The following is a 26,852-nucleotide window of genomic DNA, read 5'->3' on the forward strand; positions in this document are numbered from 1 at the left end:
ATGAACACATTGATTAGACGACAAAACTAATTTTATAAGATTGAACTAAATTTAAAAAACTAATTCATTAAAAAAAAAGTAATTCATGGTTTAGATTATTATCTTTGTGGCTGCTGGAAGCAGTTAATGCTTCTACCATCTTTGGACAGTGTAGTAATGAGGGCTCAAATTCACTCTGCGTGACGCTTCTAATTCCGCCCTTATTTGCATTTGCATGCAATACTTTCATGTTTCAAACACTTCCGTATCTAACTATTAAAATACAAAACTTACTTCTTTATTATATGTATATATACTAATTAATTAATATTTGGATATGAAGTACAATGAAATAACTCTAACTACCTAATGGATTGCCCTTTTCCTGTTCCTTTTAAATCACATTACAAATTTTAAATTGAACCCAGAGGAACAAGAACTTTTTTTTATTACACTAGTACAAATAATATATATTAATGTTAATAAAAAATAACTTTAAACTCAATTTAATCTTATAATTTATAAGGTAGAATTTACATTTATTTATATACCGAAGTTCACGAACTTAAACCTATTACTCTAAATTATAAATATTAAACCTATTAGTCCACCTATTTCACTTCCTTTGAGATGAATACTTCATACACTCTTTTTCATGTTTAAAAGATTTTTAGCATATCATATATTCACGGTAACTATGTGAGGGAAATGAGAGAAGAAATACTTTGTATAATTTTGTTCTTAAAAGCATGATGTTTTGTAGAAAAGTGGTGTTTGTTGAGATCTTGCTTTCATAAAAGAGATTAGCTGCAGATGAGGGAAGTATGATTTGAAGGTAGTGATTGGTAAAGTGTGGTCTCACACCACTTCATCTCAGGAAATCTATTCTATATATTACTTTAAGAAAGACGTGTTGATAACATGGTATTTTAAGCACGACACCTAAGAAGTGGTTTATGCATATTGACATTATAACTGCATCTCTGTGTTGTGTATGTATATATATATATATATATATATATATATATATACACATGTATTTGCACTCGTAAAACATCCACAGTTGCAAACATATATCCCCAGCTTCTTTGATATATATAGCTAGAGATGAATCTTTTGTTCTTGTGCCTTCTTCCCTTCTTATTCTACTCTTTCTTTTCCCTTTTGAAGGTGATTCTTCAACGTAGAGGGCAATCATGTTACATGTTGGCCTACGAGTGCTTCATGCCCCCAGAAGACACCAAACTCAACACGGACTCCGCGGTAAAGATTGTGCTACGAAACAGAAAGCTGAGGTTGGAGGAGTTGAGGTTTCTCCTCAAAACCATTGTGAGTTCGGGGATTGGGGAGAACACTTACTGCCCCAGAACCGTTCTTGAAGGGAGAGAAGAGTGTCCATCTCTAAAGGACACGTACGAGGAAATAGACAAGATCATGTTCGACACACTTGACAACATGTTCCAAAAGATAGGAATCTCACCCTCTGAGATAGACATCCTCGTAGTGAACGTCTCCTTGTTCTCGCCAGCACCTTCTCTCGCAGCTCGTATCATAAACAGGTACAAAATGAGAGAAAACGTGAAAGCTTTCAATCTCACAGGAATGGGGTGTAGTGCAAGTGTTGTTGGAATTGATGTGGTGCAGCAGCTCTTCAAGACTTGTAAGAACTCTGTTGGGATTGTTGTGAGCACTGAGAGTCTTGGTGCACATTGGTACTGTGGCACGGACAAGAAAATGATGCTTTCTAACTGTCTCTTTCGCTCCGGTGGCTGCTCTATGATGTTTACAAACAAGCCTTCTCTGAAGGGTCGTGCGATATTGAAACTGAAGCACATGGAGAGGACTCAGTACGGTGCCGACGACGAGGCTTACAACTGCTGCATGCAGGTGGAAGATGAGCTCGGGTATTCGGGTTTTCGCCTCACCAAGAGTCTTGTCAAGAGTGCTGCTCAAGCCTTGACAGTGAACCTTCAAGCGATGGCACCAAAGATTCTGCCAGTGTGGGAAATGGTAAGGTTCTTCTTTGCCTCTGTAAGGTACAGTGGGATGAAGAAGAGGGAGATGTTACCCTTTCTCACCGGGCTGTTTCTTGGAGAGAACAAGACAAAGAAGACAAAAGTTAATCTCTTGGGAGGGGGATTGAACTTCAAGACAGGGATAGAACACTTTTGTGTTCATCCTGGAGGAAGGGCAGTTATTGATGGGGTTGGGAAGGGTTTAAGGCTCAGTGAATATGACCTAGAGCCTGCTAGAATGGCACTTCACCGTTGGGGGAACACTTCTGCTGGTGGCCTTTGGTATGTTTTGGGTTACATGGAGGCCAAGAAGAGGCTGAAGAAGGGTGATAGGATCCTCATGTTTGGTTTTGGAGCTGGGTTCAAGTGCAACAACTGTGTTTGGGAGGTGATGAGGGACTTGTCTCATACTAATGTGTGGAAGGACTGCATAGAAAGTTACCCTCCAGAAAACATAATCAACCCTTTCAAGGAAAAGTTTAACTGGATCAATGATGAATATCTTAGCTTTGTGAGGTTGGATTTTAGCACTATGGTTTTTTAGGTGGGTACAGCGAAAGGGGAGAGGTATATATAGTTCAGTAAAATAAGAACACAAATGAAAAAAATATTATAGAGCTTAATTATTTAGTTACGAGTTGTGGAAGGTGATGATGATGATGTTAATTTGCAGCCATTAAAGCACTTATTCTGGTTCTTGTTTAAACACATAGATTGAGGAAGAGCAAGAGTAGAGTTGATTTATTTACTGTTGCTGTGCCATTGATCATTGATGAAATAAAGTTTCATGTTATTCATTGTGGTGTTGTTCAGAACTGGGGTTGTTGACTTGCCTATATCATAAGTTTCTTCCTTTCTTCTTTCCTTTGGTTGGTGGTGTGTTGACTGTTAAGTGACCCTTTTCTCATTTCTTCTTTCTAAAATCATTAGGGCTTTCTTTAATAACACTGTCATCACTTTAAGGAAACAAACAAAATGAATTAAAGGCTTAAATTAATGATCTGGTTTAGTTCTACCGTTACTGAGAAAAGTATCTATGCACAAATCATTTTCATTTTGCATCGTCTAAGCCAAATTGTCTGATGCAGACACTGATTCATAAGTTATAGCACTGCATGATATAGTTCTTTTTTCTCTTGTGTTTTAGCTAAAGTAAGAGCCACTGTAAAAATTTTGGATTCTATATGTGGAGATAAAATTTATATAAGGGTTGAAAATTTTTTAGTGTCTCTTTAATTTATTTATTTATTGTTGATAAAAAAAAAAATCATTTTCTAAACTTGATTTGATGAATACAGTAGGACAAAACTATTTTGTATAACCGAGTCATATTTACTTATTTATTTTAATAAAAAAGTTGTATAATAAATAGTATCCTCACGTTTCAAAAAATTCAACTTCCATTTTATAATCCACTTTATTAATTTTGTATTCAATGGTTTATTTTATATTTTAATTAAATAACTTAATTTCATATATAATTATTATTATTTATGGTTATTATAAGAATGTCAAAAATATATGAACAGTGGTATCAAACATCTTTATCTTGATGAAATACACAAATAACAAAGGTCTTTTAAGCTATGAAGGGAGCAGAGGGGTGTTTAAAGAAAGGACTATGATACAGTAAAAAGACATTCATAACAAATAAATAAATTAATATTTTTAATTATTTTAATTTTAATTTTTAATTTAAAATATTATAATATTATTATAAAGGATTGTTGAATAGTGTTATTCACATGTGTCACAACTTTTTCTTTAAAGATACGGCTCTATAGATCTTGTAGGCTGAGGAATCATAAAGGAAAAGATATCTTTAATATCATAAAATTAAAAGGTAATGATATATTTATAATCCATATTTTTTATACAATTATATTAATCCTTAATATTATTATTTTAATATTTTTTTCGTATTTATAATATTGGGTTTCATTGATATGTAGAAACTTCATCACATTTTTCATCAATTCTATAACCAAGATAAATTATAAAAAAATTACATCAAATCTAAATATTAACCAATTTAAAAATGTAGATTAAAAAAACTCAATTTTATTCAATTACCTATTATATCGATTAAAAATTTAAAACATCGGTTTAGGGTTTAGGAGAATTTATATAAATTTTTTATTATAGAAGAATGAAAATGCATCATATATGAAGTACTTGACACCTGAATCTAAAATTTATTATCAGTTATGGGTGTCATGAGTCATATTCTTTAGGATAAAGATGTTTGATACCACCATTCATATGTATTTAACATTCTCATAACAACCATAAAAAATAATAATAATATATGAAATTAAGTTATTTAATTAAAATATAAAATAAATAATTAAATATAAATGTAATAAAATGAGTTATAAAATGGAATTTGAAAATTTTGAATAACAAGATTGTTGAAGATCCCACATCGACTAGAGATTAGAGCATTTCATAGTATATAAGTGAATGCAAACCTCATCTCATTGAATTGGTTTTATGAAGTTGAGTTAGGTTTAAAGTTCATATATTCATTATAATTTTTTTTTATCAATAAAAAAAATTAAAATACGAAGTATTGAATGAGTATGATTCCTCCACAACCCTACACTATTCATTATAATGAGTTTAGACAATGATGGAAGTAGATGATAGGGCAAAATGAAAATGATTTGTGCATAGCTGCTTATGCTATGACAATTTAGGTTTCCCTTTCTCAGTAAACAGAGTAACCAGATCATTAACTTCAGCCTTTAATTCATTTTGTCTGTTCCTTAAAGTGATGATAAAGTTATTAAAGAAAGCCGTAATGGTTTTAGAATTCAAAATGAGAAAAGGGACATTTATCAGTTAAGACACCACCAACCAAAAGAAAGAAGAAACTCATAGGAAATCCCACAGTCAGCGACAGCCATGCAGAAATTTAGGTTATGGGCAAGTCAACAACACCACATTTAATGACATGAAACTTTATTTCACCAATGGCAAAGTAACAGTACATGTGTGTAAGTTTCTCTCAATAAATCAACTCTACACTTGCTCTTTCTCCTCTCACTAATTATATGAATCTATGTGTTTAAACATGAACCAGAATAAGTGCTTTAAAGGCTGCAAATTAACATCATCACATTCCACAACTTGTGGTTAAATAATTAAGCTGTATAGTTTCATCTAGACTTTATATTTCTTTTTCATTTCTGTTCTTATTTTACTGAACTACGTGGTCCAATCCTTTTGCTCTACCCACCTAAAGGACCATCCTGTTAAAATCCAACCTCACAAAGCTAAGATATTCCTCATTGATCCAATTATACTTTTCCTTGAAAGGGTTGATTATGTTTTCTGGAGGGTAACTTTCTATGCAGTCCTTCCACACATTAGTATGAGACAAGTCCCTCATCACCTCCCAAACACAGTTGTTGCACTTGAACCCAGCTCCAAGACTAATCATGAGGATCCTATCACCCTTCTTCAGCCTCTTCTTGGCCTCCATGTAACCCAAAACATACCAAAGGCCACCAGCAGAAGTGTTCCCCCAACGGTGAAGTGCCATTCTAGCAGGCTCTAGGTCATATTCACTGAGCCTTAAACCCTTCCCAACCCCATCAATAACTGCCCTTCCTCCAGGATGAACACAAAAGTGTTCTATCCCTGTCTTGAAGTTCAATCCCCCTCCCAAGAGATTAACTTTTGTCTTCTTTGTCTTGTTCTCTCCAAGAAACAGCCCGGTGAGAAAGGGTAACATCTCCCTCTTCTTCATCCCACTGTACCTTACAGAGGCAAAGAAGAACCTTACCATTTCCCACACTGGCAGAATCTTTGGTGCCATCGCTTGAAGGTTCACTGTCAAGGCTTGAGCAGCACTCTTGACAAGACTCTTGGTGAGGCGAAAACCCGAATACCCGAGCTCATCTTCCACCTGCATGCAGCAGTTGTAAGCCTCGTCGTCGGCACCGTACTGAGTCCTCTCCATGTGCTTCAGTTTCAATATCGCACGACCCTTCAGAGAAGGCTTGTTTGTAAACATCATAGAGCAGCCACCGGAGCGAAAGAGACAGTTAGAAAGCATCATTTTCTTGTCCGTGCCACAGTACCAATGTGCACCAAGATCCTCAGTGCTCACAACAATCCCAACAGAGTTCTCATAAGTCTTGAAGAGCTGCTGCACCACATCAATACCAACAACACTTGCACTACACCCCATGCCTGTGAGATTGAAAGCTTTCACGTTTTCTCTCATTTTGTACCTGTTTATGATACGAGCTGTGAGAGAAGGTGCTGGCGAGAACAAGGACACGTTCACTACGAGGATGTCTATCTCAGAGGGCGAAATTCCCGTCCTCTTGAAAAGGTTGTCGAGTGTGTCGAACATGATCTCGTCTATTTCCTCGTACGTGTCCTTTAGAGATGGACACTCTTCTTTCCCTTCAAGAACGGTTCTGGGGCAGTAAGTGTTCTCCCCAATCCCCGAACTCACAATGGTTTTGAGGAGAAACCTCAACTCCTCCAACCTCAGCTTTCTGTTTCGTAGCACAATCTTTACCGCGGAGTCCGTGTTGAGTTTGGTGTCTTCTGGGGGCATGAAGCACTCGTAGGCCAACATGTAACATGATTGCCCTCTACGTTGAAGAATCACCTTCAAAAGGGAAAAGAAAGAGTAGAATAAGAAGGGAAGAAGGCACAAGAACAAGAGATTCATCTCTAGCTATATACACCAAAGAAGCTGGAGATATATGTTTGCAATTGTGGATGTTTTAAGAGTGCAAATACATGTGTATATATACACACATAACACAGAGAAGCAGTTATAACGTGAATATGCAAGTTGTGCGTCACTCACTTTGACAAGTTGCGTGAGAAGAGTGGGGTTTTGTGCCCTACAGACAACTCTGAACCAATCGATATTGACTGCGAATAGCTTCTCTCTCTCTCATCCTCAAAAATCAAATCAAATAAAATCAAATAAATTAGTATTCTCGGGTGTGAGTTGTTGCTGTGGCTGATCCCTGGTCCTTTCTATTAACTTTTCACTCATCAATTCACACTGAGAAATTTCTAACCCTTTTTCGGCCACTTATGATTTATGCTGGATCAACAGGAATCTCGTTGGAGTAGGTCAAAGTTCTTAAATACGATGTGGGACCAAGCAGCTTGCGAGGAAGAGCCACACTGCAACTCCTTCTGCAATACTTCATCTTCCCAGTTTACTCCACAACTCAACTAACATCCCCCACTGGAGTTGAGAAACTTTAATGTCTCTCAAATGGAGTGGCTTAACTAGTAATCTCTTTTTTTTTCTGTAATTCATCTCACCTTAAACTTTAACATCATCACAAGATCATGAATTCAATCTCATTTTGCAGTTATTTCTTTTATTTTTTGGATTTAACACCATACAATACAGTATAAAACATACACAGATGGAAAAACGTAAGCACGGAAACAACACATAATCACGAATACAAGATTTAATGTGTTTTGGTCACAAACTGCAATCTTCTTCTACTCGGACAACTACTATTAAGTTTTCCTTTTGTCATGTTACACACCAATTATAAGTATAATGATCTCTTTAAATATAAATTATAAAGAAAACCCAATAATTAAGTTCAGTCACTAAAACATGGTGTCTAGTTAGTGGTACTTCTTTCATACCAACATATACTTCACACCTAAATAAACTAATATTTTAATCATATGTAACTTATTTTTTAATTTTAAAATATTATTATATTGTAATGTTTGTCAAAATGTTTTACTTTTTTTGTGTTAATTTTTTTTTTATGTTATTCAAATATTTAGTTTTAATTGATTTGCGAACATTATATCACGTGATATGTGCATGACATCACTATACCTAGCGGATCACGATAAATTTTTTACGTGTAGTCTTTTTTTTATCTAAAGTCATATTAATAAATATTATTTTCACTCTAAATTCGTTTATTTCGTATTAATAAATATTACTTTCACTCTAAACTCTAAATTGTTTTATATGAATACTATTTTTCACTTTAAAATCGTTTACGTTGTGTAATACTTGGCTATTTTTTAAAAAAAAATTACCTAAAATTTAAAGAAAATACAATATTTTCGTGAAAAAACTCGTAGCCATGGTTGGGCTTCCATTTCTCTCTATATATTTTTAATAAATTATTTATTATTAATTTAAATTATAAAGTGATAGATTTTAGTATCATGATGTATTATTTACTATTATTTTGATTATAAAAGTATTCTTCTGACTTTACCTTTGCATCATACGTGTTTGGACCCAATTTTGACCTCTTGTGTTGTTGAGATCTCGTATAGATCTTAACTTCAATGGATGAATTTATGGATTTAGTTATTTATGATCTCTTATGTTATAATTATTAATCAATTTCTCTAGCATTTTCTATTAATAAAAAATAGAATTAATGAATATAAAAGATATTTCAAGAATACCAAACTCTTCACAAAGTCAACATTACCCACACCCTCCATCTACACCAAGCATAAACCTATTCAAGGGACTCAAGTCTACTTTCACTTGGAATAACAACATCTTGATGTATGCATGTTAGACTATTTTACATCTTTAATTTATTATTATTCTTATTTATGCATAATAATTCTTCGTAATCAGGAAAAATATAATATTTGTATATGTATTGATATATAATAATTCATTTTATTTTTTATTTTTTTTAGCAAAAATTTAATTAAATTAAATTAAATTGGGGAGGGTATCCCAACCCTTAAAAAAAACAAAACCAAAGCCAATCAGCTATTTTATTAATATATTGATTTATATTTATTAATATATACTACTTTATATTAATAATACTATCAATATAAGTTTATTAAAATATTATAAAAACTAATAAATATATAACTACATAAATTTATTTATTTAAAATAGTAAATATATATATATATATATATATTATAATTTAGTCTCCACCTACGTTTTATAACAATTTAACAAAATAATCTTTTGTTACAATTTGATATTTTCTATTCGAATATTATCCCGTTCTTTTCCCAAATGTCTTTAATTCTTGACTTTACAGAAATTCACGAACTTAAACCTATTAAATATTAAACCTATTAGTCCACCTATTTCACTTCCTTTAAGATGAATACTTCATACACTTTTTTCATCATGTTTAAAAGATTTTTAGCATATCATCTATTCACGGTAATGTGAGGGAAATAAGAGAAAAAATACTTTGTATAATTTTGTCCTTAAAAAGCATGATGTTTAAAAGTGGTGTTTGTTGAGATGTTGCTTTCATAAAAAAGAGATTACCTTCAGATGAGGGAAGTATGATTTGAAGACTAATAGTAAAGGTGCAATTATTGTTAAATATTTCCGATCAATTAGAGATTAAGACATTTCATAATATATAATTAGGTACAAACCTTACTTTATAAGTCGTTTGAGTTATACTTAAAATTCACACCAAAATATCCAACAAATGGTAAAATCTACCTTAAATACTAAATCCTAAAATTGTATTTAGGTTGATGTTTGACTCTCAATGTTTTTACCCACAACTCCAAAGTTCTGTTTTTGTTCTTCACCATTTTAGGTTTTACTTTTTCTTCATTTATTACTTAACTTAAAGCAAACATAAAGTAAGCTGAATGAAAAGACTGAAAATTTTCTCTAATATAAAAAATTTGATTGCATGCACTGTACCAGCGCTCATGATGTAAAGAACAATTGGTTTGGTTTAGTTAATTAATTCACCATAACTCCAACGTTGCCCCCAAGGAAACGTAACGTAAGTGCTGATATTGATATCTGTGTTTAAAACTTCTAAACCCTAATAATTACAATTAAAACTCGTTTACTTATATCATTCTTGTTTTAATGTGCTTTATTCATCCTCATAATTTGAGTCTTTATTTTTATGTATGAATAAACCTCTAACATACTTTCTTTTTTACAAAGTTAAATTCCTATTTATTTAAACAATCATGATAAAGTTTAATATTTTTAATATATATTGTTACTGCATCAAACAAAAATCAAATTATTCAATTAAACTATCTAAATGTTGTTTGCTACTTTCAAGTATCATCGACGTGTTTTGTGGTACTCTTCAATTAATTTATGTATAAAAACTTCAAGTGAAATTTATATCCATGTAATTAATGTTTGCCAACTGCTCATAGGACTTTATGCTGAACATAATTATTTTGCTAAAGTTTTTTTTTTAAAGACCTGGTCATAAAGACACATTTTGACTATTTTTTGTCAGTTATTCTAGAAAAGAATAGAAAGGAAAAATAAACTTTACTTTGTTGTGAATTAAAATTAGTTTGTATAGAAAAAAGTAAAATTTAAAGAAACTTTTATATATATATATATATAAATATATATCAAGTTAATATTTCTAACTTTTATGTTAAACTTTATGAGTTAATTTAAAAAAAATATTTATTCTTTTAAAAAGGAATTATGAAAAACTCTTCTAAATATTCTAAGTTATACGAGCAGATAAGGTTTTATGAATATCTTTATTTCCATACTAATTGTTAAAGATAATGAATGTGATGAAAGGGATAAGATTCGGATATTCTCGGCAATTTTATTCTCTAATTTATTTTGAAAAATATATTAATCATTTTAAAAAATTTAAAATTATCAAAATCAATATATTTTGAAGTTACGTAAAGAGATAATATTAAAAACTCAGTAGAAAAATTAAATTCATGAGTCACATGTTTCATAAACATCTTAACTTATATATTTTAAATAAAAGGTATTAGTATATATTAGTATACTTTTATATGAATAAATTATATATATATATATATATATAATATGCTTTTATTCATAAAATATCAATAATATTGTTTCGGTAACACGTGCGCATCATTTATCTTTTAATAAAATTCTATAATTTATTTATTTTTTCTATTGAGACAATTGGTAATACAGATGCACCTTGGAGAATGTTAACAAGTTATAAAAATATAACTTTTTTATTTTAACTCGTTTATTAAAAAAATAGTTTCATAGTTTAATATTCGATTAAAAATAAAATTCCATTTCTCTCCCTCTCAAGTAAAAATAAAAACTTTTTTGTGGGCCTGATCAGCAAATAAAAATCAACCGTCCGATACCAGAAAAATCTAAAGAAAATTTAGATGGACGGTGGATTTGATTTAGGTTAGGAGATAACATTAATTTAGGTTAGCAAATGATATGAACAAATAAAGAATAGGTATTATAAATATCAAAATCATATGATTTGTTTTTAATTATTTTTTATCTCTAAAATTTATCTTTATTTAATAATATTTTTAGTGAAAAAATAATAAATACGGTGTTTTTTTTCATCTTTTAAGTTACAGGAAGGAACCCTAAAAACAGCACAGCATAAACTTAAAACTGGAATAGTGATCTGAGTAGAACACTCTGCTTTGCATGCATGTGTGAAATCAAATTTGGGGTATGTATATAGTAAGCATTTATTTGATATTGTGACATTGTATTAAGACAGTTCAACAATGAAGATGTTTCATATTCATGGATTGTTGTTTATAGTAAAGAAATTAGAAGAAAACAGTGTGCATGTATGATCAAAATAAAGTGATTGAATGAGATAAGCAACAAGTTGGATGGAAGATGGTGATAGTAGAAATTGCATGGATAGATTCTACGTATGCAGTGAAAGTTAGTGGACTGTGTTGCCTCTATGCAGAGAAAATGGATTGATTCAAAATAAAGTGATAGCAACATGCAGCTAATTCATTGAAATTATCAACAACATTATATGTTTCAATCCAAAACTTCTCAATCTGAAAATGTTGTTCCAGATATATCATCAACACTTAAAATATGTATATATCTGCATTATGAATAGCAGGTGAAATGTTTCTCATAAATCAGGAAATGTTTTGTATGAGAGTAAGACCATCCGGGAAATGTTTTGTTTTATTTATTTAATTTTTTGTTGATAAAAAAAATTGTATAGGTGGATGCGTTGAAGTAGTGATAGATAAAGTTTTTCTTAGATATGAGATGAGAATGTATGGTTTTTTAAGGTTAGAGACACTGTAGTTGTGTGTTTCGTTTTTCTAGGTTTTGAGGTAGATGAAGTGGTGTGTTGTTTTATGTTGTTTAGTTTGTTTTTGAAGTCATGTTTTCGATGTGTCTTTTAGATATGGAGATTGAATTCTATTTTCTTGTATGAGGGTTGAAATATTCTTTTTTTATCAGCAAGAAAGAATAAATTAATGAGAAAGGTTAATCAAATTCTTATAAAAAAAAGACTAAATACCTTGGAGGTGACCCACGACCAAACTTCATTTTAGAGATTAAAAAAATTATTAGTATCTAAATTAATTTTTATTATTGATAAATATTTTATAGATTGGTATCTAATTAGTTATATATGTTTTAGCTACCAATTATTTATCAATAAACTTTGTTTTAGATTATAGAGTTTGTTTATAAAACTTTATTAACTAATTAAATATCAATCTAAATTTATTTATCAATAACACAGAGTTAGCCGATGCTTATTCCCCGGATACCGTCATTGCTTCTTTTTCGAGAAATGAATCTTAATACAAACGAAGTGAACCTTAATTTTACAAATAAAATACTACATATATAAAAGTTAGAAAGGAAATTTTGACACAATATTACTAATAGTCATCGAAGAATTTTTATAAACACTTAGAAGTTTGAAGTTTGAGAAATATTATATAATTTAAGAGATTTAATGAAATGACTTAGTGGTTTCTAAAGCAACTTAATAGTGTTGAAAATATGAAACTATTGAAATAAAAATAGTAATGATTGAAGAAATTAAAAACAAAAACCATTACGTGGCAATGAATGAGATTAGACAGAAAATATAAAGTAGTTATGGTTATGCATTGACAATTAATAGAGAAGCTAATGATATAAGGGAAAGTTAGAAATGATTCACAAACAAAATAGATTTTGATGAATAATGCAGAAAAAAAATCTTAAATAGATAAGATAGAAGCATAATTTCAAGGAATTAGTTGAATGTTGCTATCCCCTTTATTTGAGGTTCATTCATTTTCTCTAATGGTGGAAAACCCTTGTTATACATCTTAGTACGTACATATTCCATGCAATATCCAATGCACATTCATCCTTATAAACTCTTTTGGGATTCATATTGCTACATTTTTTAACCTAAACTTTTCTTAAAATATCTTTTCATTGATCAAATTATCACTTCTCTCTTTTAATTTTTTCTCTTATAACATATTTATTTAAGTACTAAAGATACACACAAAAATCATTAAATAAAAATTAATTTTAAAGATAAAAAATAATTAATCATTATACTGATTAAATTAAATACTATTTTAGAAACTATAAAAAAAATTATTCGTATTTAAATTAGTTTATATCAAAGCGTCTGTAGGTGGCTTTCTAAGTTCGCCGTCAAATCCCAGGACTCAACCCTGGACAGACGGTGGAAACTACCAAGCTGGTGTTTTTTTTAATTAACAATGAAAAAAATATAAATGGGATATTAGAATATTTTAATCCATATATAAAAACCTTTATGTAAGTATGAGGATATTTATATCAAAAAGTTATATTAACCTAATTCTATTCTTGCATCTATTATATTGAAACAACACATTAATGAATATATAAGCAATCATTACATATCGAATAAACACTTACTTCAACGTCAAAGTACATTTTATAAATACACGAGAGTCCGACTTAAGACTGCAAACAGAAAGAAAAAATATCAATTAAAAATAATGTATAAATTATATGTATAATATATTCATTACGATAAGAACCACATTGGAATGGACATATATCTGCATGAGAATTGATATCTTTCTATTTAGAGAGAAGAAGCAACTCTAATATTATTGCAAGCACTATCTTCATTTCGATTTCAAATGGCTCCATAAATATTCAACAATTTTTCCCGTTAACTTTTATTTTTCACACTTTTGATATTATGGTTGTCCATTAAATGATAAATGATAAAGTAATAATATTATATACGTAATCTCCTTTAACCATTTTAGTCACATATATAATCTTTTCACAGACAAATGGTGGTTTATGATTTACTATGATCTATGATTTGCTTTCTGAGAAAGTTAGTGTAAAAAATGATAAATACCTTTTTGTCCTCAAATTTAATTATTTTTTATAGAAATTATATATTTAACCAAATTTATAAAAAAGAATGGTTACCTTCATTAATTTGTGGACCTGGTTATAAATCACACTAAGTGTGCATGTATTAGTAAATCAATTAAATATGTGTAATTATTGAAGATCTCACATCGAATAGAGATAAGACATTTAATGGTATATAACTGAGTGTAAACCTCATCTTATAAACCGTAAATTGTATAAAATTAAGTTTAAAATTCACCTCTTGATATGATATTAGAGTGATGTAGAGAGTCTATCTTAACAAGAGTTTGTCGGACTTATTAGACTATCATTATCCGATCGATATTAAATCACTCGTAATTATATAATTTGACCCTCTCCCTATATGAAAAATGTATTGAAAATTAAGTTGAATTCTTTCTTAATATTGATATCTTAAAGTTTTATAAATGCATTATTTACGATATTTACAATATGAATCTTGTTGAAGCAGTGAAGACCATTAATATATCTTGTGGAGACAAGGTTCTTGATAATGGTAAGATCAAGCAATAAATCATTTGAACTTGTCCTGATACTCCACATGGGTTACATAAATTCAAAATTCTCAAAACCACATTAAAAAAGTATTTATGTATAACTCGACTTCTTATTTATTAAAAAGTAATTCCTAATAAAAATAAAGAGTGGTTAGTCTTTTCCTTTATTAGAAACTTAAATGTAATTAAACTTAAATTCGTGTAAGCATTTAATTTTAAATTAATAAAAAAATATAATTATATTGTTTTTCTTTATTCTTCATATTCGTAATAGTTTGGTTTTATCAAATGTAACTTTATAGTAGTTCAGTGCATTTTAAAATAAAATCAAATAAAGTCACGAGAAATAAAATTTAAAATTAAAAAAATTTGTAGAAAAATTCCTTTATAGTTCCATCGTGATTCAAAACATCACTTAGTTGGATTTTTTTTACCAAATTACCCAAAAGGAAGATTAGAGAATACTAAAATTCACAAATGCATGAATGATTTTGTATTATTATATTTTTTTTTAAATCCATAACATTATACCTATGGATTTCTTCAAAGCAATTAACTAGAAAGTTTTTATTGTTTATGTACTGTTATACCAAAAGATCAATTGAAAGGTTATGCGGAAAGGTTAGGCCTAAAGATTAATTACTAAAAATAAATAAATTAAATTAAATTAGTTACTGTAACAAAGTCCATAAAACACACCTAAAGATGTATGTGTGTGTTTAAAAAATATTAGGTGCAAAAAGAAAAGACTCAAGCAGCCTCTAAGTCAGATAAGAGAGTCTTATAAATAGATGTTCAATCTAAAAGGTAAGTATATTGAATTTATATTATAATTAACTAGTACCAATTCTGACTTTGGCATCGGAGCACCTTTTAGGTACACACACCCATCCCTGAAAGGAGACTAAGAACTGAGAGATTCAGTTGACCTAACCTAGAGAAGTGAGAGTCTACAAGTCATATCTAGGTCCAAGCCGAAAGCCCAGACCGAGAGGTCCAAGCCAAAAGAATGTTTGAGTCCGAGAAGCAAGCCCGAGAAGTCAACAACCTCAGAAGATGTTTCTAAGCCCTTGCAAGAATAGTTTACCATGCTACTAATAAAAAATATCCAAAAACTACAAATTAATAAAAGAATGTACATAAAAATAATATAAATTAAAATACTTTGTAAAGTTAATTATTTTAATTTAACGATATAAATACACTCCTTCACTTTTCTGATTCAGGATATTTTTCTCTTAAATAATTTTATTCATGAATTAAATTTGAGCTACACTTGCCCACCAAATTAGGTAAAGTGTTTCTTCAAAGTACCAATTTGCTTCCATTTTAATTAACTTGATTGTTATTTTCACCTATATAACTCATTATTAATCAATCGTCAAACTTGGCCACTAATCTTAAGAAAAATATTTATTGATTGATTTAAATAACCATCGATTATTTTGTAAAATTTAATTATTTTAATGGTTTCGTTGCTATCTAAGATTAGGCTGCTAGATCCCAATTTAATGAAAGAAAATTCAAACGTATTTACTTTATTAAGTTTTTATTTGAAATTTTTTTATCATGTTTTTTATATCTTTGGTAAATTTTGAACTTCCGAAACTGAAAGTTTCTTCCTAATTTTTTTTTTAACTATATAGAGAAAATTAAAAAGAAGAATTTGATGATTAAAAAAGAAATATTATGTTGCTTGTATAATCTATAACAAAATTGACTTAGGTTAAGAGATTGAGTTCGACTCTCAAAATTATGATCTAATGAGAAATGATAAAAGAAGACCTTAATTTTTTAATTTATTATTTAATTTATTCAATTTTAATAAAATGTTTAATCGGGTCTTACATATAAAAATGTTATTTTTCAAAACTTAATTGAGTATTCAATTTTAAGAAAATACATCGAGATGAACTTTTTATATGATTAAATAAGCATAGTTAATTATATGATTCATCATGATCTATATGTGTGATATATATGAATACAAATATACGTATAATTTTTAAAATATAAAACACGGATTTATATATTATATAATTATGAATTATATTAATTGATAAGAAAGATTATGTGTTCAAGTATTATGTTTCGGATTTTTTAGTAGAAAGATGACATTTTTTATTGTGATTTAAAAAAAATTGTTGTTTATTTTTATAATTATAATAAAAATTTATACAATAAATTTAAATTTTTATAAAATTAATCTATTTTTTTAAAATTAAGTTAGAATGATGTTAAAATATTATAAATCTAATAAATATTTTTAGAATTAGATCATTCTATATGTGTCCTATTAATATCATACTATTATCTGTGTCCGAATATGTCTTGTGTGTTCGATACATGTTATGGGTTTGAAACAGACACACAGTATTTAAAAGGAGTGTATGATACTAATGATATATTAATTATTAATGATATATTAATTATTAAAACGGTAGCTTTTTATAATTAATCACAATTTGTAATCGTAGTTTTGTTATTTAAATGTTAAAAGATTGAATTTGTTGTTTAGAGAGGAAGAAGAAAAGTGAAATTTCAATGGCGGGGATTCAGATGCTACCGTACGGCGACGTCGATTCCAATTTGAGGGCCATGGCCGGCCGCGCCGAGGGTTTCGGCCGCCACGCCATCGGCGGCCTCAACGGTTCTCTGTATCTCGTCACCACTCTCGCAGGCACACTAACCTATGCTCTTTTTTCTGCATTCAATTTAATTTAATTCAATTTTGAAAATGTGAATAAACGAATGATTGAATTATTGAATAGAGATGAATGAAAATAAGATAGTGTTGAATTATGGCTATGATGCATGAATGAATGAATGATTGATTTCAGATGATGGTCCTGGGTCTCTTCGCGAAGGATGTCGTAGAATCGAACCTTTGTGGATTGTTTTTGAGGTTTCTGGTACGATTCATCTGTCGTCGTACCTGAGTGTGTCGTCGTATAAGACAATAGATGGGAGAGGGCAGAGGGTGAAATTGACTGGGAAAGGTTTGAGGCTGAAGGAATGTGAGCACATCATCGTGTGCAACCTTGAGTTTGAGGGTGGTAGGGGTCATGATGTTGATGGCATTCAAATCAAGCCAAATTCTAGGCATATATGGATCGATCGTTGCACCCTTCGTGATTACGACGATGGCCTTATAGACATCACGAGACAAAGCACCGATATCACTGTATCTAGGTGGGCTCATTCTCTCCATTTTTAATTGAATTACAACAGTGATTTGACTTTGTGATGTGAGTAAGGTAAAAGTAAGTCATCTCAGTAGTTGATGAGAAGGTTAATAGGTGATGTTTTGTTATACATGTGCGTGTAATATCATTGGTGGATATGCTTTGTTATGCATTTGCATCTAATATCGAACCTGCTCCAAGTATATAGTTTGTGATTCATGATATAAAAAATGATATTTTTGTCATGTCATGAAAAAACTAAAAATTTAGAGACAAATTTGTCAATGTATCACTTCTCATGTAATATTGTGGGAAATGATATTTTGAAAATTCCTTTTCCATCTAGAATCAATCGCTAACCCTTTTATAATAATATAATAATAGTAATATCCGAGTCTGTGAATGATGTTTTGATAAGTAATTGAGTAAGTGGTGGTCAACTCGTGGTGTAATTAATATTAGTTGTCAATACACTAGTATTAATAGTTATTTCTTTTTTCATTAATGACTGACCCTGTGTTTTGGATTCCCATCCCCACAACTCTGAAGCATGTCATTCAAGAAACTATTAGTTGTGTTTTGTGTGTTTTGAAATGACGGTGTAGACAGACTTAGACATGGATCTACTTGCATTGAGATTATTTGCCTTATCCTTTGAGTGGAGTTTTTCATTTTGAATGAATTGAACTGCAACAGTGGTTTGTCACGTATTAGACTCTTGGAGAGTGAGTAAAAGTAAGGTGAGTAATCTCATAAGAAAATTCATGTTTGATTTTGATTTTTCAACACATCCAAGATTTTTATACCATCAATAGTTGATTTTTTCATCAATGACTGAAGGTGTGTTTGGATCCTCTTCCACACAATTGGGGCACGTGACTGAAAAAAGCAATTGTTAGTTGCTTTTAGTATGTTTTGACATGGATCATTGATGCATTCTCAGACACACAGAGATTACTTACCTTGTTCTTTAGAGAGATTATCTCGATTTAGAGGAGGTGAATCCATTGGTCAAATGTGATGGGTTACTTGGCTTTGTGGCACTAGGTGTTGCTTTGGGCAGCATGACAAGACCATGCTCATTGGAGCTGATCCGACTCACGTTGGTGATAGATGCATCCGGGTGACCATTCACCACTGTTTCTTTGATGGAACACGGCAAAGACAACCACGTGTGAGGTTTGGAAAAGTTCATCTGTACAACAATTACACCAGAAACTGGACGGTATATGCTGTTTGTGCTAGTGTGGAATCCCAGGTGAGCTTGCTGCTATCATCTGTGGATTTTCTTAAAATTTTCTTTGCGTTCTAAGTACTGTGCAAGATTTGAGAGGTTAATAGCTTTTTTGAAAATCATTTTACAGATATACTCTCAATGTAACATATATGAAGCGGGAACTAAGAAAAAGACTTTTGAATTTTATACAGAGAAGGTAAAATATTTCTTTTCACTCAAGTTTGCTGCTTTATTGTCATTAAGCATATCACATTGACAAAGTTACTCTGAGGCCGACACTTGAACGCAATTCCTTAGACTCAGTGTTGATCTTCAGTTAAAATTAGTTTCATCCCTGTAGCTCACACATGTCATCATTATATACGAAGTGAAGCTCTATTTTGGCTTTGTGTGATCTATGTAACGGACTTCAACTAGTAAACAAGACTATTGTTGCTTTCATTATAGTATCTCTGATTTTGAGTGATGAATATTTAGTGCAGTTATGGTTTAAGTCCAGAAACGTGAATCATTGAGAGTGCTTCTTGAAATATTCAATCTTTGTTTTGTGACCCGGTCTTAGGTGAACCCTCTTGGAAAACAGATTTTTAAAACAACTTTTAAAAGAAACCTTTATGTTTGAGATCATTAACATGACTATGGGATATGAAGTTGATTCAAAATGCAAAAGACACTTAAACAACTCTATCCTAACTAAGACAACAAAATACACACTCCATATGACAGCATCCCTACTCTTATATCTTCAAGCTTATTTTCTTCATCAAACACTTCTTCATCAAGCATAAAAGTTGAGTAGGATCTTCAAAGATCTTCAACAATTATACCCCGCCCAATGGCTACTAATGGTTGTTATAAAAATGTTTCCCTAGGCGGCAGATAAGGAAGAGCAAAAGTCAGGCTCCATAGTATCAGAAGGAGACATACTTTTGAATGGTGCTCAGCCATGCTTGGTTACACAAAACAGAGAAGTGGCCATGTTCCATCCTAGCGAATATTACTCGACATGGACAATGGAAGCAGCTGCGCATTCTCTCAGAGAGGTCCTCCAATTGTGTACAGGTTGGCAATCCATTTGTAGGCCAGTAGATCGTATGGTCCTTAATTAGGATTCATTGCATGGGCACACCTTCATATCAAACACATTTAAGAACGAAGGTTTAATTTTTCCTTTATTTAATTCGAGTTGTACTAACATATTGTTGTATTCCGTAAACATAGTCAATTTTGTGGTTCTGACACTTTTCGATTTGGTATTTATATCTGTCCCCAGTCATAATTTTCATTGTCAGGAGTTATTTTTATTCATGTTTGAAATTTAATAATTTTACTTTTGAAGTATATAGATGTGGTGACCAAGCAAGAAAATTATTTACACCTCGTATGAAATTTACATTGTTTCAGTTCTTGTCTTTGACTGTTCTTAAAGTATGAGGCATGAAAACAAGGTCACGTTTTCTTAGTTGATGATTTCAAATGGATACATTAGCCTTTTTTTTTCCGAGTTGAGGGCACTGAAATTAGTCATAAATTGAAACTTAGTAAGCTAATTAATTGATTGTAAAGTGGCTACTGATTGATATGTCTCGAATTACATTACCATAACTTAAAATTCGGTGGATGTGTTGAAATAAATTATCACAAAATATTTTAACTTTACTCATTTTAAAACTTCTTTTATTAAATAAAGGAGGTAATGTATATGAGTTTATACTTTAAATTTGATCATTTTATATTGTAAAGAAACAAAATATATAATAAGTTCCTTGTGAAGTTCACAGGGAAATACTTTGGTCCAGGAAGAGTGTTGGTTATGGAGTTCACATGCAAAGAATTTGGACTAACTATGATAACAAAATGAGATTTAAAAATATTAGTAGTTGGGGTTTGTGTACACTTCTTGATTGGAATGTGATCATTGCCTGGACCACTGCACTTTTGGCCCACTTCTTAGATTACATGAGTGCACATTTTATTTATTATTTTTAAATTTCATTTAACAATGTCAAAGTGATGAACAAAAATTATTTACTTTCAGAGGTTTTGGACAAAATTTTACACAAGGTTTTGTAGTAGGAAAAAGTCCAGCTTCTAATGCAAACTAAATTAACTTACCTACTTTAACTTTAAATAAGTTAAATATAGTGTTTATTAATTAAGAAAAGTGAATGAGTTAATTTTAACTTGCTTTCGAAAAACAAGTTGATTTTTAACTTATATACAAAATCCAATTCATTTTACCTTTTCTATATTTTTCATTCTACAAATATTCACGGGAAAAAATCAAATAAATGTATATGGCAAATTTTATCTAAATATGGTGGGATTATATTGTGAAACAGGAAACACTCCCCCTTCACCAAAATGAAAGAATAGCATTACTAAATGTGTGTCATGGAGGAAGTAAATTAAATTGGTTGCACAATTCTTTGATAAGGTATGTCTAAAGAGATTAAAAAGAAGAAAATCAAGTAAATGAGGGTTATATTACATGCACAAGTTATATGATATTTATCTTTTGATACTGCGTATTTGATATTTTTTTAAGTTAATATTTTTCTTAATAATAAACAAAAAAAATAACTCCAAAAAGAAGATCAAGTGGCTAAAAGCTTGTATAAGACGATTTTCGTGTATATTCATTTTTATTGATTTAAAAATTTCACGGTTTAAATTTTTTAATAAATAGCTTGTTTAAGGATATAACAGTGTGAAACTTAAATTTCAAAAAATTCAAGTTTGACAAATACATAGTATATCCTTTCGAAAAAACAAAAGAATATTTAAGTTCTTTCTGATAAGCTAAAAAAATCACTTTCGATAGTAAGCATTAAAAATTCCATTATAACTTTAATTTAAATAATTTTAAAATAACTATCACGCAATGTATTTGAGTTTGGTTTTAAGACTAAATTTCTTGGTTTATTATGTTCAAACCTCATATCTTAAAGTATGTCTAGGTTCTCTAATCATTAGATAAACTCATTAAAGAATAAAAGGGATGACTGATTATATTTAAAGCAAACTCATAGAAAAATCTTGAAAATAAGCCATTTGAACCTGGCTATGAGATAAACATAATAATTCTGCAGGTCAAATGCAAATGGTCTGTGCAAACATTTCTCGAAATAAACGTGTATGTAAAGGTTGATTAAAAGAATCCGCAAAAAATGTAATGCATCAATTTTGAACGAAAACTAACAATGCGCAAAAATGCTAGTAGCTTCAAGAAACCCAACAAGAATTTTAAGATAGGCAATAATAAATAGAAACTCCAACATGAAACTACAAATCTGAGAGGTATCAAAACTGGTCAAGTATAAAGGAGGTAAACGTTAAATTGATCACTAAGATTTGCTTAAATATTACACCTTGATAGCATACTTCCTCATTGGGAAATAAGTCTCTTTCTTCTTCTCCCTCTCGGTCTTCAATGATGCCTGCATGAACAAGAAATGAGAAATCTCATTAGAAACAACTATTAGAGGAGCATTGATGTTTTTGTTTAAGAGTGAGACTTTATACAAATTATAATCAAGGTTATTTTTCCTCATGTCTAAAGCTAATATTATCCACGAAACTCTAAAATCACAAGTCTCTGTAATTTATATTTTAAAATCATATTTCAAGAACAAATTCAGAAGCAAAAAACTGTAACATTAGATAACATTTGGAAACGACAGGATCAGATCAAATTGAATCAAGTACATAGAATTGTATGTAAGAATTGAAGGATACAAGCTTCTATGGATGTCGCCGACTTCAAGTTCGGATAAAAGAACCTTTTGAAAGTCAGAAAATCTTAGTAATGGTATTACAAACGGGCAAACATCAACAGCAATACAGTATTCCTCTCTTTCACATGATGATGGTATTAATATGCCTAACTCAAAAATTAAACTAGTATTCTAAAACCAGCCAGTGTACATTCTAATTACTGTAAGAGTCAATTTGCTTCAAAATGAAGGGAAGCAAAACAACACAACCCACACTCCCAAATATTAAAGGGATTTTACTCATATTTCCCCTCTGACAAAACAGTGCAAAAATGCATTGGGTATTTAGAAATGGAATTTGAGCAATATATTAGAAATCTTAAGCACACAATCATACATAGAAAAAAGTTCTAGCCGAATAAAAACATGTAGATGTTAATCAATAGTAACATCTTCAAGAACACACACATACAACGAATTACACTAAACTGATATTCAAATTAGATCAGGTAGTCACTAAAAAAAAACAAAAGAGCAATGACTACGAATATTCAAGCCATCAAAATCAATGCAATCCATTCATTGAAAACTAACAACAAGGCCTGAACATTAGACTACATACTTTTGCTAACATAAAGTTAATTGTGCATTGAAGAAAGAAGACATGACATTACCTGGTGCTTAGTAAGCCTCCTGCGAATAGCCCTGGTCTTCTTGGGGCGAAGATCAAGAGGCAAGTACTTTTTGTTCTTGTAGGCATCCCTCAACGCAGACTTTTGCTTCTGAGAAATCACCGTCAAAACCTGGGCAATGGACAACCTCACCACTTTTCTGCAACATAAATTAAAAAAAGAAAAACATAAACACAAACACCTCGCATGCAAAATACAAAACTACAGGAGAAACGACCCAATAGGGAAAGACATGGAATTTTACATCTTGGAGAGCTTGTTAGGGGCACCTCCGGTGACCTTGGCAACACGAAGCAAGGCTAACTCGGCCTTGAGGTCCTTCAGCTGATTCAAGAGATCAGCTTTCGTCTTCTGCCTCAGCTCGTAAACCTTAATCCTCGCTGCACAAACAACGGTTTTAGTCACGTCAATTAACAACAATGAACAGAGAATAATGCTTCTGGAAATTACCCATTGCTACACTTCCGCGAGCTTCTGATACGGCTGCGACTCTTCGTTGCAAACCCTAGTGTTAAATAAAAGAGACCAAGCTCGAAATTAGGGTTCTTTCAGTAATATAGAGTGCTGTTTCGGGTTTGGTCCGTGGGGTTTTAAACGGGCCGAAGGTTTTCTCTTGGGTTGAATTAAGGAGTTTTCTTCCTGCACCCCAAGAAATGGCTTCCTCCACCCCATTATTTTCTCTTGGGTTGAATTAAAGGATTTTCTTCCTGCACCCCAAGAAATGGCTTCCTCCACCCCATTATTTTCTCTTGGGTTGAATTAAGGGGTTTTCTTCCTGCACCCCGAGAAATAGCTTCCTCCACCCCATTATTTTCGGAAAAGCCCATTTTACCCCTATTGAAATTACTTTTCAATTATTGTTTCTGAAATATTTTCAGAACAAATTTTATTTATTATTTCGGAAATTAAAAAAGTATGTTATGGAAAAAATAATCTGAAATGATTTTTTGTCTTTTGGATTTCTAATTCTGGAAACACATTTTGCTTGCGAATTTTTTTTTTAGAATCACCCAAAATTATCAAGGACAATTCTGATATTTCAAAATATGTAGGGTGCAGGAAGAAAAATGTAGAGGTGCAAGAACAAATACTCTGAATTAAGAACTTGCAAGGCCGAGGCCCAATTTATTTCATCGGGCCGAGTTTAAATTTTCCAAAGGGATTTATTATTTGCTTCCTCTCTTTTTATTTATAATTCTTATTTCGTTTTTTTTTGTAATTTTTTCAAAATCATCCTCTCTACTTCAATGTTTCCAAACAAATTTTCATAACGGATAAATATTTCATAAATTATTTTTTAAATATATTTATCATAAATACTAAATTCTAAAAGCATTCGAAATTTTAATACCGGAAATCATTGTGTGCATAAAAGTATTTATTTTAATTTTAAGACTAAATAGAAAAGTATTCATTTTAATTTTAATACCACTGATATTATATCATAAAATTACTTATTTTAATTTTAATTCCAACAATTTTTGCATTGTTTAACTCTATTAACTGTGAGGTGAATTTGGATTCCATTTTGTTAGTGTCTTTTGACATGTTGCTTCCTCTCTTCTACCTAATTCAGAAGATATGCCAAACCAGATCTAACTCTTTTGTGTTTTCTTTTTCTTTTTATAACTTATACCATGAAATATTTATTAGTTTTTTTAATAACTTATTTTATTTTATTTTTTTATAAAAGCTTTCGTATTAAGTAACCAAAAAGGATATTAATTTTAATGATTTTTTCTAGATATTTGATTAAATATCCTATTATATAGTAGAGCAAGTAGATGTTTTGATGCATACACAATTGTGATTGAGATATAGGCACAAGTTGATTTGTGTGGGGAAAGTCTTATCTTTTTTGTAATGAAAATTTGCTTGTCATTTTCCATTTTGAAAAGTTAGTCTCTTGAAGAGTGGGTTTGGCATATAGTCCAAGCGTAATTCAGTGATGTGCTGCTTCTCACTTCTAACCAAACAACCCTCCAAAGTAGAGACAAACACAAACATGCGTCTCTTCCTCATCCATTCAAATTCAAATAATAATCTATATCATTATATAATTTTTTTATATATATTTTAAATTTAATTTTTAATAATTATTCAATTCAATAATTTTTATTTTTTAAATTTTTTAATTTAATAAATTTCCATACTAGATATAGAGTGGAGAAGTCGTCAGAATATTGAAAGCTAAAATAATATAAATAAATAATACAATAAAATAATATTGTATCAAAATTCAATAAATAGGTTCAAAACACTATAAATATATTTCATAACTGGGAGGTGTAGAAAGTAAAAATTCAATCAAGTTAAAAACCAACAACCACTATAAATAGGTGAGTCTCAATAGGTAAGTATAGTATTTTTATCTGATAATTGAACAAACTGATTATGACTTTTATCATTAGAGTCTATTATAGGTACACACTCACTCGAAAGTGATCCTGATCCTAGAAGTCGAGAGTTGACCCATATCGAATAAAAGAAAAACAATCTCAAATCTAAACCCATATAACACAATCCAAACTACTAGAAGTCAAAGTTAATTTTTGTTTCTAAATCCTGAAATAAGAATAAATATACAGTTTCTCAAAGTAGTGGTATAAAACCATTACACGATTTTCTTAAAACTTTTGTCATAAATGGAATTCATATAATTTTGTCTGTGTTGGAGGAATTTTCAGAAACATGTCGTGCTTAATCAGTGTATATCAACATTTTTTTTGCCCAATCCAAATTTTTCATCATAAAATAGGCTTAATTTAAGGGAGAGAAAAGTCAACATCATATAAAATTGCTTGTTTTGGCTTATTGAACATGCATTTAAATCAGCATTCAATTTAGTCATTAATTTTTAGTTCGAGTTTTCCACATGTACATTAGATACTTTGAAAAGAGTGGTTTTATTCTACTTAAATAAATTTCTCTCTCATGAAAAATTTAGGTGATTTATTAAAAAAAGTATGCGTTATTTGTTTACTTGAACAATACAATTGGTTTTTCTTAAGCGTTTTGTATCGTTATTTTAGTAATACACCTTTAAGTTTCTTTATAGAATTAAATTTACTTAAATATTTATGTAAAATATGATTATCTATGTTTATTTAATATTTAAAAAAATTATGGTGTAAAAGATATACTGTTAATTAATCACAAATCATGAGACTTTTTTCAAGATTTTTTTTTACAAAACTAAAAAAAAAACACTGTACATTATATCTCTTTCTAGACACTTGTAAAGACTATTTATACTATATGTACTATTTCTCCATTTGCTATTCTTAATTTTGTATAAATAAATGGGTTTAATAATGTTATGGTAAGTACAATAGTTGTATAACATTAAAAAAAATATT

At 30.3% G+C, this 26,852-nt stretch overlaps 4 protein-coding genes across 6 annotated transcripts; 2 read left to right on the forward strand and 2 right to left on the reverse strand.

The window, feature by feature from the left end:
- The first annotated feature begins 1,026 nt into the window (after positions 1–1,026).
- LOC137827744 (3-ketoacyl-CoA synthase 19) lies at positions 1,027–2,791 on the forward strand. Its single transcript, XM_068634035.2, has one exon. It carries the CDS (start codon positions 1,087–1,089, stop codon positions 2,536–2,538), a length of 1,452 nt encoding a protein of 483 aa, XP_068490136.2. The 5' UTR covers positions 1,027–1,086; the 3' UTR covers positions 2,539–2,791.
- Positions 2,792–4,941: 2,150 nt separating this feature from the next.
- On the reverse strand, positions 4,942–6,967 carry LOC137827746 (3-ketoacyl-CoA synthase 19). Its single transcript, XM_068634036.2, has one exon. The coding sequence runs from the start codon at positions 6,685–6,687 to the stop codon at positions 5,236–5,238; it is 1,452 nt and encodes a 483-aa protein (XP_068490137.1). The 5' UTR covers positions 6,688–6,967; the 3' UTR covers positions 4,942–5,235.
- A 10,012-nt stretch (positions 6,968–16,979) lies between these two features.
- On the forward strand, positions 16,980–20,376 carry LOC137828534 (putative pectate lyase 21). Of its 3 annotated transcripts, XR_016523494.1 has the most exons (6): positions 16,992–17,343; positions 17,504–17,855; positions 18,545–18,588; positions 18,689–19,106; positions 19,213–19,281; positions 19,958–20,376. XR_016523494.1 is itself a non-coding variant. In XM_068635152.2 (5 exons), the coding sequence occupies exons 1-5, from the start codon at positions 17,208–17,210 to the stop codon at positions 20,192–20,194; spliced, it is 1,005 nt and encodes a 334-aa protein (XP_068491253.2). In that variant the 5' UTR covers positions 16,980–17,207; the 3' UTR covers positions 20,195–20,376. The 3 variants fall into 3 exon arrangements, 1 of the variants encoding a protein (XP_068491253.2); XM_068635152.2 differs by lacking the exon at positions 18,545–18,588 and having other exon boundaries at positions 16,980–17,343; positions 18,896–19,106; XR_016523493.1 differs by having other exon boundaries at positions 17,150–17,343; positions 18,545–19,106.
- A 1,933-nt stretch (positions 20,377–22,309) lies between these two features.
- On the reverse strand, positions 22,310–24,070 carry LOC137827769 (large ribosomal subunit protein uL29). Its single transcript, XM_068634077.2, has 4 exons — positions 23,944–24,070; positions 23,738–23,873; positions 23,476–23,632; positions 22,310–22,525 (listed from the first exon to the last, which is right to left on the reverse strand). Exons 1-4 carry the CDS (start codon positions 23,945–23,947, stop codon positions 22,451–22,453), a joined length of 372 nt encoding a protein of 123 aa, XP_068490178.1. The 5' UTR covers positions 23,948–24,070; the 3' UTR covers positions 22,310–22,450.
- Positions 24,071–26,852: the final 2,782 nt, after the last annotated feature.

The sequence above is a fragment of the Phaseolus vulgaris genome, chromosome 7 (genome assembly GCF_051622355.1).
Source record: "Phaseolus vulgaris cultivar YP4 chromosome 7, ASM5162235v1, whole genome shotgun sequence".
Lineage (NCBI taxonomy): Eukaryota > Viridiplantae > Streptophyta > Magnoliopsida > Fabales > Fabaceae > Phaseolus > Phaseolus vulgaris.

Bases quoted from the DNA above. Each gene is read 5' to 3' on its own strand.
- LOC137827744 (XM_068634035.2), top strand. From the start codon at position 1,087: ATGAATCTTTTGTTCTTGTGCCTTCTTCCCTTCTTATTCTACTCTTTC.
- LOC137827746 (XM_068634036.2), bottom strand. From the start codon at position 6,687: ATGAATCTCTTGTTCTTGTGCCTTCTTCCCTTCTTATTCTACTCTTTC.
- LOC137828534 (XM_068635152.2), top strand. From the start codon at position 17,208: ATGGCGGGGATTCAGATGCTACCGTACGGCGACGTCGATTCCAATTTG. The intron at 19,107-19,212 runs GTGAGCTTGCTG...ATCATTTTACAG, and splicing joins GTGCTAGTGTGGAATCCCAG to ATATACTCTCAATGTAACAT. The intron at 19,282-19,957 runs GTAAAATATTTC...ATGTTTCCCTAG, and splicing joins TTGAATTTTATACAGAGAAG to GCGGCAGATAAGGAAGAGCA.
- LOC137827769 (XM_068634077.2), bottom strand. The intron at 23,633-23,737 runs GTAAAATTCCAT...TTTATGTTGCAG, and splicing joins CCTAACAAGCTCTCCAAGAT to AAAAGTGGTGAGGTTGTCCA. The intron at 22,526-23,475 runs GTAATGTCATGT...TTGTTCATGCAG, and splicing joins GGAGGCTTACTAAGCACCAG to GCATCATTGAAGACCGAGAG.